The sequence below is a fragment of the Misgurnus anguillicaudatus genome, chromosome 5 (genome assembly GCF_027580225.2).
Source record: "Misgurnus anguillicaudatus chromosome 5, ASM2758022v2, whole genome shotgun sequence".
Lineage (NCBI taxonomy): Eukaryota > Metazoa > Chordata > Actinopteri > Cypriniformes > Cobitidae > Misgurnus > Misgurnus anguillicaudatus.
The window spans coordinates 24,260,773-24,272,916 of record NC_073341.2 but is presented as its reverse complement, the minus strand read 5'-3'; the positions used below and the strand labels follow the sequence as shown (position 1 = coordinate 24,272,916).

General features: G+C 43.6%; 1 protein-coding gene across 6 annotated transcripts in view; it reads left to right on the top strand.

The window, feature by feature from the left end:
• kcnd3 (potassium voltage-gated channel, Shal-related subfamily, member 3) overlaps positions 1-12,144 on the top strand; it is a 117,741-nt gene that overhangs the window by 89,786 nt on the left and 15,811 nt on the right. For all 6 annotated transcript variants that reach the window (XM_055168032.2, XM_055168036.2, XM_055168034.2 and 3 more), the window contains exon 3: positions 4,235-4,403. In XM_055168032.2, coding sequence (XP_055024007.2) covers positions 4,235-4,403 — 169 coding nt within the window. The remainder of the gene's footprint in view (positions 1-4,234; positions 4,404-12,144) is intronic.

Below are 12,144 nucleotides of genomic sequence, written 5' to 3'. Positions count from 1 at the left end.
TCTCCCTCCTCCTTCGCCAGAGGGTGCATCGAGTGGTGTGAGGTGTCTTCAGCAGAGCCTCCCTTACTCAACCACCCAGCAACGGACTCAGGTGAGTGTTATTACACACAACACTGCTGTCGGTGCGGCCGTTACGCACACACCGGCGATCACCTCCGTTGCGCCCGCCGCGGGTACACCGATCGTGCCTTTAGTCCCTCTCGCACGGTATCTGGGGGCGTGGGAACAGCTTCCCAGCCCGTCGCGTTGGCTTTTACGCACGATTCGTCTCGGCTATGCGATCCAATTTGCCCGGCGTCCCCCCAAATTCTCCGGCGTTCGTTTCACTACGGTGAGAGCTGCCGATGCGCACGTCCTCCGTGCGGAGATCGCTGTCTTATTGGCGAAAGACGCGATTCAGCCGGTCCCTCCAGCCGAGATGAGGTCGGGGTTTTACAGCCCTTACTTTATTGTACCCAAGAAAAGCGGCGGCTTGCGACCGATCCTGGACCTGCGTTCGCTGAACCGTGCACTTCACAGAATGCCGTTCAAAATGCTGACGCCCAAACGCATATTTCCATGCATTCGTCCAAACGATTGGTTCGCATCTATCGACCTGAAGGACGCGTACTTTCACGTATCGATTCTCCCCCGACACAGGCCGTTTCTCCGCTTTGCGTTCGAGGGGCGAGCATACCAGTACAAAGTCCTCCCATTCGGGCTCTCTCTGTCGCCCCGTGTATTCACCAAAGTAGTGGAGGGGGCTTTAAAACCCCTGAGAGAGAGAGGTGTGCGCATTCTCGCGTATCTGGACGATTGGCTAATAATAGCTCAAACACGTCAGACGCTGTGCGATCACAGAGATTTAACTTTAAAACACCTCGCTCGTTTGGGTCTTCGGGTCAACTGGGAAAAGAGCAAGCTTTGCCCCGTGCAGAGAATCTCTTTTCTCGGTATGGAACTGGACTCGATCGATTTGACAGCTCGTCTAACAGAAGCGCGTGTACAGTCGATTCTGACTTGCCTGAATACATTCAAGAGCAAGAGCGCGGTCCCGCTGAAACAATTTCAGAAGCTTTTGGGGCATATGGCAGCAGCCGCAGCTGTAACTCCGCTCGGACTGCTTCATATGCGACCGCTTCAGCGTTGGCTTCACGATCGAGTCCCGAGGAGAGCGTGGTTGCGCGGCATTCACCGTGTTATCATTACACCTGCGTGTCGTCGCACTTTCACTCCGTGGTCAGACCGTGCGTTTCTCCGAGCCGGTGTGCCTCTGAGACAGGTCTCCAGGCACGCGATAGTATGCACAGATGCGTCAGACACGGGGTGGGGGGCCACGTACGATGGGCTTGCGGCTTCGGGGGTCTGGACGACACCCCAGCTGCATTGGCACATAAACTGCCGGGAAATGTGGGCTGTATATCTTGCGCTCGTCCGTTTCAGCAACGAGTTACGGGGCAAAGATGTATTAGTTCGTACAGACAACACTGCGACCGTGGCGTACATCAATCGTCAAGGCGGTTTACGCTCGCGTCACCTGTCGCATCTCGCCCGTCACCTCCTCACTTGGAGTCAGAAGAATTTGAGGTCTCTTCGTGCCATTTACATCCCGGGCACGCTCAATGTAGAGGCGGATGCGCTCTCTCGGGCTGCGCGTCCCGGCGAATGGCGACTCCACCCCATTGCGGTTCAGCAAATTTGGAGACGTTTCGGCAAAGCGCAGATAGATCTGTTTGCTTCCCCAGAGACGACCCATTGTCGCCTGTTCTATTCACTAGCCGACGACTCGCTCGGCGTGGATGCATTGGCACACAGCTGGCCGCGAAACATGCGCAAATACGCGTTCCCTCCGGTGAGCCTCATTGCGCAAACCTTATGCAAAATCCGGGAGGACGAGGAGAGCGTGCTGTTGGTGGCACCGTATTGGACAACCAGGAGCTGGTTTCCAGAACTCTCTCTCCTCGCGACAGCCCCTCCGTGGAAGATTCCCCTGAGGAAGGACCTTCTTTCTCAACAAGAGGGCACATTATGGCACCCGCGCCCCGACCTGTGGAACCTCCATGTGTGGTCTCTGGACGGGGCACGGAGGATATGAGTGATTTACCGCAAGAGGTATCTAACACTATTGCTGCTGCGCGAGCGCCGTCTACGAGACAGGCTTACGCGCTTAAATGGAACCTGTTTGTCGACTGGTGTTCTTCCCGAAGTGAAAACCCCCGAGAATGCCCGATTAGTGTTGTGCTTTTATATCTCCAGCGTCGCTTGGAGAATAGACTGTCACCATCCACTATTAAAGTCGATATCGCTGCGATATCAGCTCACCATTCACCCGTAAACGGTAGAACAGTGGGTCAGCACGACCTAGTCATTAGATTTCTCAGAGGCGCTCGAAGACTGAATCCTTCGCGTCCCCCCTCTATTCCTCCTTGGGACCTGTCCTTGGTGCTGAAATCACTCCAGGAAGCCCCATTCGAGCCTCTGCATAGTGTGAGTGTTAAGTTTCTTACAATGAAAACTTTAACTCTCCTTGCTTTGGCTTCTGTTAAGAGGATAGGGGATATTCATGCATTTTCGGTCGATGAATCGTGCCTTCAGTTCGGGCCGGCTGCATCCAGCGTAACACTGAGACCCCGGCCCGGCTTTGTGCCCAAAGTTCCCACCACTCCTTTTAAAGATCAAGTGGTGAATCTCCAAGCACTGCCTTTGGAGGAGGCAGAACCAGCCATGGCTTTGTTATGTCCTGTTCGTGCACTACGTGTGTATATAGACAGAACGCAAAGTTTTAGGACCTCAGATCAGCTCTTTGTTTGTTACGGTGGTCAGCAGAAAGGAAAAGCTGTCACCAAGCAGAGGATGTCCCATTGGATTGTGGATACTATAGCCCTTGCATATCAAAAGCAGAATGTGCCTTGTCCATTTAATTTACGTGCCCACTCTACTCGCAGTGTGGCATCATCTTGGGCACTGGCTCGCGGTTCCTCGCTAACAGATATTTGTAGAGCTGCAGGCTGGGCGACACCTAATACGTTCACAAGATTCTATAGTGTTCGTGTCGAACCGGTTTCCACTCGGGTTCTTTCTACTAACTAGTTAAGAATGCCGAGGGTCGGCTCGTGTGTCGGCTTGGAGCCTCTATTTTGGTGCTGCACATTTGCACCATTATGGAAGGCCATCGGGGCAAAAACGTCTAAAAAACTGTTTTTGCCTCTCCTCCACCGCCCTGATAGCTGGTGTTGCGGAGCATCCGCTGTCAACCTATCACTGATGTATTCTCTGTAAACCTGTGTAGGCTAGGCGTCCACATTTGTCCCCTACGTGGGGTTCATTTGTGTGTATAGTCCGTGGGGTTCTAATCCTCCACGTTTTTCCTTAGCAGAGCCTGCTCTGCATCTCTCAACATACCATGTATTGTTCAGAGACTTTATTTTGAGCAACCTGTCGGTTGTTTCATATATTTTTATGTCATCCATTTAACCTTCTTAGGGGATGGCTTCCGCAGTGTTCTAGCTCCGCTCAGTTTAGACGCTTCTCCCAGTTCGTGCTTCACTATCGTGGGTTAAGGAACAGGTAGTGACCGGCCTTCTGCATTTCGCCTTAGGTTCCGCCCCTTTATGTGGAGGGCGGAGGGCTTTTGCAGGCACTGGAAGGGTTCAGCTGCAGTGGCGTTTTGGTAGGGATTCCCAATTCGTCGGTCACGACGTGACGTCGTAGTGACCGACTGAAAGGGAACGTCTCGGTTACGTATGTAACCCTCGTTCCCTGAAGGAAGGGAACGGAGACGTCACGTCCCGTCGCCACAGTTTGCTGTTCCATTGCTGTCCAGGCCGGGCACTGTTGCTCGGCTTCTCAGCAATAATATAGCTGATTTGGTATTATGCACCTGTGCCTTATATACGCACCTGGCGGGGCGGCGCCGGCATTATGCAAATACCTGCATGCCAAGTTCATTGGCGTTTTTGATAGTTCTCGAAGTAGATAGGTCACCCGCGAAGCGGTTCCCAATTCGTCGGTCACGACGTGACGTCTCCGTTCCCTTCCTTCAGGGAACGAGGGTTACATACGTAACCGAGACGTTGTTTATTTTGAACGTAATAATCAAAACAGATGGATTGTTACTGCTATGTGAAGCTAGACTCGTGTAAGTGTGATATCGTGTTTGTGTCTCTGGTTTTATTATTGCTCCTGGGTTGTGAAACAAGTGTTGAGAGAAGGGTGTACAAATTTCACTGACAATATCTTCTGGCTTTTTCTGCAGGTATGGAGACATGGTCCCTAAGACCATCGCAGGAAAGGTATTTGGCTCCATCTGTTCTCTCAGTGGGGTGCTGGTCATCGCTCTGCCTGTTCCAGTAATCGTTTCAAACTTCAGTCGCATTTACCATCAGAACCAGAGAGCTGACAAGCGCCGGGCTCAAAAAGTTCAGGTCGGTGGATCTTAAACTCTCTCTGTGCTTACAAAAGTATAATTTTCCATCTTATTAAATGATATGGGTCCTATAGACGGTTTCATCGGACACACGTGCGGTGACGCGATACGCATCTGGTCCGAACTTTACTCACGGTTTCAGTTTTTTTAATGGTCTGACTAGTTGCTAAACTGAACTCTTGAACAAATACCTGGTCGAAAAAATAACAAATGTTTTGATTTCCTAGGTAATCTATGTGTTGTTTATTTTGATTGTTATATAAATAAACTACCTTTAAAGTACTTTGTTGTTATTTATTCTTAGTGAAGTTTACCAGAAGTTATGTGTTGACCACGAAAGCCGCTTTTTTATGTTGTTATGCTGAAACCGTCTATAGAAGTTTTAAAGCTCACATAACGCAGTTTCTGCTTATCTCATGTTTGGGTATCCAGATGGAGACCAAATGTGCGCAATAATTAAGGAAATATAACCTTATAATATATATCTGTGTTAGATATTTCACATATTTTTTTCTTCATAATTATGGCGTACGTGTGGTCTAAGTTGTTCTTACGTTTTTTGCATACATTTAAACTAAGTTTTAGTATGAAAGTTTTTGTTGAATCATGATTTGTAAGTTAAAACGTCTGTACGCACATTTTACGAACAAATTTGTGCGTACGCATGCTTAGTGAATGAGACCCATTATCCCAATATGTCTGGATAACTTATGATTCACTATGTCTGTGTCGTTTTTACAGTGGATATAAAAAGTCTACACACCCCTGTTGAAACTGAAGGTTTTGTGATGTAAAAAAGTCAAACCAAGATAAATCATTTCAGAAAATTTCCCACCTTTAATGTGACCTATAACCTGTACAATTTCATTGAAAAACAAACTGAAATCTTTTAGAGGAGAAAAGTAAAAATAAAAACCTAAAATAATGCATTTGCATAAGTGTGCACGCCCTTAAACTAATACTTTGTTGAAGCACCTTTTGATTTTATTACAGCACACAGTCTTTTGGGGTATGAGTTAATCGGCATGGCACATCTTGACTTGGCAATATTTGCTCACTCTTCTTTGCAAAAATGCTCCAAATCTTTCAGATTGTGAGGACATCTCTTGTGCACAGCCCTATTCAGATCACCCCACAGATGTTCAATTGGATTCAGGTCTGGACTCTGGCTGGGCCATTCCAAAACTTTAATCTTTTTAAAGCCATTCCTTTGTTGATTTGGAAGAATGCTTTGGGTCGTTGTCGTGCTGAAAGATGAAGTTCCTTCTCATCTTCAGCTTTCTAGCAGAAGTCTGAAGGTTTTGTGCAAATATTGACTTGTATTTGGAACTGTTCAAATTCCTTCCCCCTTGGCTAATGCCCCAGTTCCAGATGAAGAAAAACAGCCCCAAAGCATTATGCTGCCACCACGATGCTTTACAGTGGGTATGGTGTTCTTTTGGTCATGTGCAGTGTTGTTTTTGCGCCAAACATACCTTTTGGTATTATGACCAAAAAGTTCAAGCTTAGTTTCATCAGACCATAAAACTTTTTCCCACATGCTTTTGGGAGACAAAAGTGTTTTTGCAAAATTTAGCCGGGCTTGGATGTTTTTCTTCGTAAGATAAGGCTTCCGTCTTGCCACTCTAACCTATAGCTTAGACATTTGAAGAATACGAGAGATTGTTGTCACATGTACTACACAGCTAGTACTTGCCAGAAATTCCTGCAGCTCCTTTATTGTTGCTGTAGGCCAGGGGTCTCCAAAGTCGGTCCTGGAGGGCCTGTGTCCTGCAGAGTTTAGCTGAAACTTCCCTCAACACACCTGCCTCAAAGTATCTAGTCTGCCTAGTAAGATCTTGATTAGCTGGATCAGGTGTGTTTGATTAGGGTTGGAATAAAACTCTGCAGAGACACCGGCCCTCCAGGTAGTGATGGGCAGTCCGGCTCTTTCCATTGATTCGGCTCTTTCGGCTCAAGCGCTGGCTCTACATTTTAGTGATGGCAGTCCGGCTCTTTTCATAGATTCGGCTCTTCTAGCTCGGCTCCCTTAGAAGAGCCGGCTCCCCTGCATGCGTCTGAAGATTCGGCTCTGCTCGTTCGCTACAAAGAATCAGCTCTTAGAGCCGCTCGTTCGCGAACGACCCATCACTACCTCCAGGAGCAGGAGTGGACACCCCTGCTGTAGGCCTCTTGGCAGCCTCCCTTACCAATTTTCTTCTTGTCTGTTCATCAATTTTGGAGGGACGTCCAGTTCTTGGTAATGTCACTGTTGTGCCATATTTTCTCCACTTGAGATTGGTGACTTCACTGTGTTCCATGGTAAATCTAATGCCTTGGAAATTCTTTTGTACCCTTCCCCTGACTGATACCTTTTAACAATGAGATCCCTCTGATGTGTTGGAAGCTTTCTGTCGACCATTGCTTTTGCTGTAAGATACAACTAAGAAAATGTTAGGAAAAGCCTACTAGAACAACTGAACTTTATTTGGGATTAATCAGAGGCACTTTAAATGATGTCAGGTGTGTACTGACTCCTACTTAACATGAGTTTGAATATGATTGCTTCATTCTGAAGACAGCAACATGAGCGGTTATAAGAGGGTGTGCACACTTATGCAACCACATTAGTTTATTTTTTTTTTTATTTTTACTTCACCCCTTAAAAAGATTTCAGTTTGTTTTTCAATTAAAATGTACAGGTTACAGGTCACATTAAAGGTGGAAAAAGTTCTGAAATTATTAATTTTGGTTTTACTTTTTTACATCACAAAACCTGTAGTTTTAACTCTTTCCCCGCCAGCGTTTTAAAAAAAAGTTGCCAGCCAGCGCCAGCATTTTTCATGATTTTCACAAAAGTTTAAGGCCTTTCAGAAAATGTTCTTCTTTAAATATATCAACAAATAATATATCAGATGAAAGAACAGACCCTCTGCTTTCAAACAAAAAAAACTGTTTCATCCTACCTTTATTACTTCTCTTGTAATCACCTCTCAAACATGGGTAGGTTTCTTCAAAAACACTCAATTTTGAGCAAAAAGCTGAGATAATTCCATTTTTGCGAAGGACTTTTGATAGAGATCAGATGCAGAGCGATCTTTAAAACGTACACAGACTTCTTTCTCTTTCACGTGAGGCGCTACTTCCGGGTTGTATAAGTTGCGGAAGTGCGCCACCTGGTGGATAATAGCTCTATTGCGGAAAGACTAAAAATCTCGTCGGCGGTGAAAGAGGTTAACAGGGGTGTGTAGACTTTTTATATCCACTGTATGCACTTACCCGCCAATTGCCAACAAAACATTTGATGCAGTTTTACTTACCGCCTGTCACTTATAACCTGGTTGGGACCACCCCATTTCAATGAAATCCAGCGTGCAACAAACACGGGCGTGCAACTCGCTGAACAAGCTTAAATTTCCCTCACAAACAACAACAGCACACTTCTTTGGTGACGTTCATTTCGTGTGAGCTCTTGGTGGTGTGTACGTATGCTATTCCGGTTACAGTGTCCATATAAGGACTTCCACTGTACTTCCTGCACTGAAATTGCCCATCAATGAAGTAAAGCAAGATTGTTACACAAGAATCTTTCATGTTCGAAACAAACTTTCCGAAGCTTGTACGAACCCTGGCGAAGTGCATTCGGCACAGAAACACTCTGTAATACATCCAACTTGCTTTTTTGACACTTTGCCTATGTTTAGCATTTGGAATCCAACTCTTAAGCAGTGTTAAAGGGTTAGACCATTTTCTTAAAAAAAATCCAGATAATTTACTCAACACCATGTCATCCAAAATGTTGATGTCTTTCTTTGTTCAGTCGAGAAGAAATTATGTTTTTTTAGGAAAACATTTCAGGATTTTTCTCATTTTAATGGACTTTAATGTACCCCAACACTTAACAGTTTTAATGCAGTTTAAAATTGTGGTTTCAACGCAGCTTCAAAGGACTCTAAATGATGCCAAACAATGCATAAGGGTCTTATCTAGCGAAACGATTGTCATTTTTGGCAAGAAAAATTAAAAATATGCACTTTTAAACCACAACTTCTCTTCTTCCCCCGGCTGTGTGACGAGGCAGCGCGACCTCACGTAATTGCGTAATGACGTCGAAAGGTCACATGTTACATATATGAAACCCACATTTGCGGACCACTTGAAACAATAAACTGACACAAAGACAGTATCATTCAACATACAACAACGTCAGAGCGGTCCTCTTTCTCCACACTTGTAAACACTGAGGCGTAGTTTTGATACGTCATCTGTGACCTCTTGACGTCATGACGTATTGCGTGAGGTCGCGCTGGCGCATCACATGACGCGAGGAAGATGAGAAGTTGTGGTTTAAAAGTGCATATTTTTTATATTTCTTAACAAAAATAACAATCGTTTCGCTAGATAAGACCCTTATGCCTCATTTGATATCGTTTAAAATTCTTTTGATGCTGCAATTTTAAACTGCATAAAACTGTTACGTGTTGGGGTCCAGTGATGTCCATTAAAATGAGAAAAATCCTGAAATGTTTTCCTCAAAAAACATAATTTCTTCTCGACTGAACAAAGAAAGACATCCACATTTTGGATGACATGGTGGTGAGAAAATTATCTGGATTTTTTTTTAAGAAAATTGACTAATCCTTTAATAAGTCAGAATCGATGAAATAGCTTTAGACCCCCCGTTTAACAGATATTTGTAATTAGAAATAAAGGGGGGTAGAAACAGTCACTAGAGATGTCAGAAATCTTCACATACAGTAAACGCTCTGTGATAGTAAGGTGGTATCAGATGATGACTGACTGATTATCATATTCATGTACAATGATATTTACATCAAGGTAGTTTAAAGAACACCAAGGTATTACCATTGCACAGTCTGTTACTTTGGTGCACCGTACTTTATTGCTAGTGACAGGGATGTTCCTGTTCCAGTCTTAGAATAAAAGACATCTAAAGCTTACATTTTCTCCACCACAAACCGCATTAGCTCGAAAATGGTCTTCTCTTGAAATGTAGGTCTGTTGTCTTGCCACCAGTTTTTTATAGTTCTGTGTTTGTTCCTGTTGATATCCACCCAACCATGTTGCTTCCTTTACTCCACTTGTCTGATGAATAAGGTTATTAAACTTGTTTGTTTCCATGTGTATGACGAATAAGAGCACTAGTTCCCGATCCTTTTCTGTCCCCATACGAAATAACACCTCAAACAAACAGCCTTAATGTTGAATTAAGCCTTTCTCATCCCCTGGGGAAATGAAGGGATGACCTGTCACTGGTTTAATGGTAGCATGCTGTCAAAAGATTAAGTCTAGACTCTGAATGAGTTCCCAGCAGGGTAACATGCCCTGCGTCTACCCATCTATCACTCCGTTGCTCCCTGCCCTCCTCCTAACATCTCTCTACTTCTCTCTGAAGGTTATTTAGTTTGGGTGCAATTATCTGTTAAATCAGAACGGGCCCTTTCAGTTATATTGCTCTGCTAATAACATAAATGAATGTTTTTGGAGATTAGCAGAAAAACAACAAGGTCACGACTGTGACACACTGTAGCTTTGTTCCAAATCCTAGTGATACTTAGAGTCTACGGCTAATGCACTCATCTATACCATCATAACATCTCATTAGTGACTGATTTTAAATACTGTCCTAGGTAGCGACATGAATCACACAAATTAAGCTTTACACTGGGTCTTGACTCACTATTGATTTGTATTGAAGTATTCGCTGTTAGCATGATGCTGAGCTTGCGATGCAATCCACCTGTTTCTTGACGTAAATGTGGGCGCCGCCATTTTTAAGCTTTCTTGTTTCTGACTTCCGGTGAGCCACTATAAAGCTAATGGTAGTCTATTGCGAACACAACACAAGTGTGCCGTTTGACTGGCTGTTTAATGTTTATTATGAAATGCAGGAAGATCGACATAATTTATGCAGTTAGGGGTTGCCATAATAGCTAATACAAACGCATTAAATCTCTACAAAACATTTGTTTTAACCATAATCCATGCACAAGAACTGAATGTGGCGCACTTGCACTCATGATCTGTATTTACAAATCCATCCAGTAAAACCTTTCATAAACATTGCCAGTAAACAATAAATACAATAATTGTTTATTATGCTGATCAAAATATGCTGATTTAGCTGATTTATTTATTCTGCTACTATATATTATTACAAAAATTCGATTACAGTACAGAATATGCAACATTATCTGCTTAGTTAATGTTTTTAATAGTTCGTAATGTGTTTGCGCGTACTTTTTTAATGTTTTAAATGAAAAAGCAAATACTTCAAAAAGTAAGCAGATAATTTCATAAGCTCATGTCTCCACCTAGTGCGTATTAAGAAGTGATGTAATAATATTTTCATAAAACGAAAACAATACTCAATACATGTAGTAGTTTAATATGTTTATTATGGTTTGTGTTGAATGAGAAAGATACTGCTGACTGTGTCGGACCGTGTGAAGCTCGACGTGTTGCCATAAACAAGTTCATTAAAAATTGCAGTTTATACACGGCAGGTGTACTAAATATTAACTGTTTAAATCATGTTTTATGCGTGCTCCCACTACACTGTTTTCTACCGGCTGGCTATTGAACCGAAAGTCTCGCACAGGAAGGGAAATACGTCACATCACTTACTTCCACATTCGAGAAAAAGGTGGATGCTCTAATCAAACACAATAGATAACACACACAAATACCGGGTAAAATAATCATGTGTTATTTAATGCGAACTATTTTTATTAATTTAGAGTATTTATTTATAATCAGCATTACCGTCATTTTTGCAAACACTAAGTGACCACAGTGCATTCAGGGATGTGCATTGCAGTGTATTGTGTTGTAGTAACTACATTATTTGCTCCTGTATAGCTCAGTGGCAGAGCGTTGTGTTAGCATCACAAAACCTCATGGGTTTGAAGTGCCTGCCAAATGTTTAAATGTACATTTTTGCCATATATGTACAACAAAAATTATGGTTTAATGTGAGATAACCATGGCTTAACTTTAGTAACCATGGTTTTTTGTTTTATTTGTAGTAAAACCATGGTAATTTTCCTAAAGTGTATGGGACTATGTTGCATTAAAATGCTGCCTGTGTAAATAACTCTCTAGGGTTTGCAACATAGCAAGTGTCTGTGTGTGCGCGTGTGTGAATTAAGAGACGTCAGCTTCTACACCCAGCGGTACGTTACACATGCACTCATGGAGTTAATGTATGCTGATGAGAAATTAATGTATGCAAAGGTTTGGACAGATTAACAGGGCCACAGTGTCGCCGTGGGCAAAATTTCCTACAGATTTAGCATTTTACTTAATGTTAATTTACAGTTTATCTGGGATGGCAAATTTTACCCAGAAATCCTTGTGTTCCCAATGCAGCAATGCCCGGTTTGCACTTTATCTCAGCTTGGATCAGGCTAAACCAAGATTTGATGTTAATTTTCACAAAAGTGCTGTCCTAAACGTTTTCTATCCCTTCTCCATGTGGCCTCGGGGAGATGCAAGTTTAGTTCCAATCCAAACGAAAGCAGCCAAATGTGACGAAACCTGCCGGGACCATTTGAAAAATGTGCTGTGTGTGTGCGTGCGTGTTTTAAACTATCCCTCAGCTGTAACTAATAAAAGAGCGATCTTAGTGCCTGAATCTGCCTTGAGCCCTTAGTTAACCTTCGCCATTCAAACAGCTGTGCATACTGTCCACAGAACATTAGAGAGAGAGAGAGAATGGGCGAGAGAGGGGACAGATA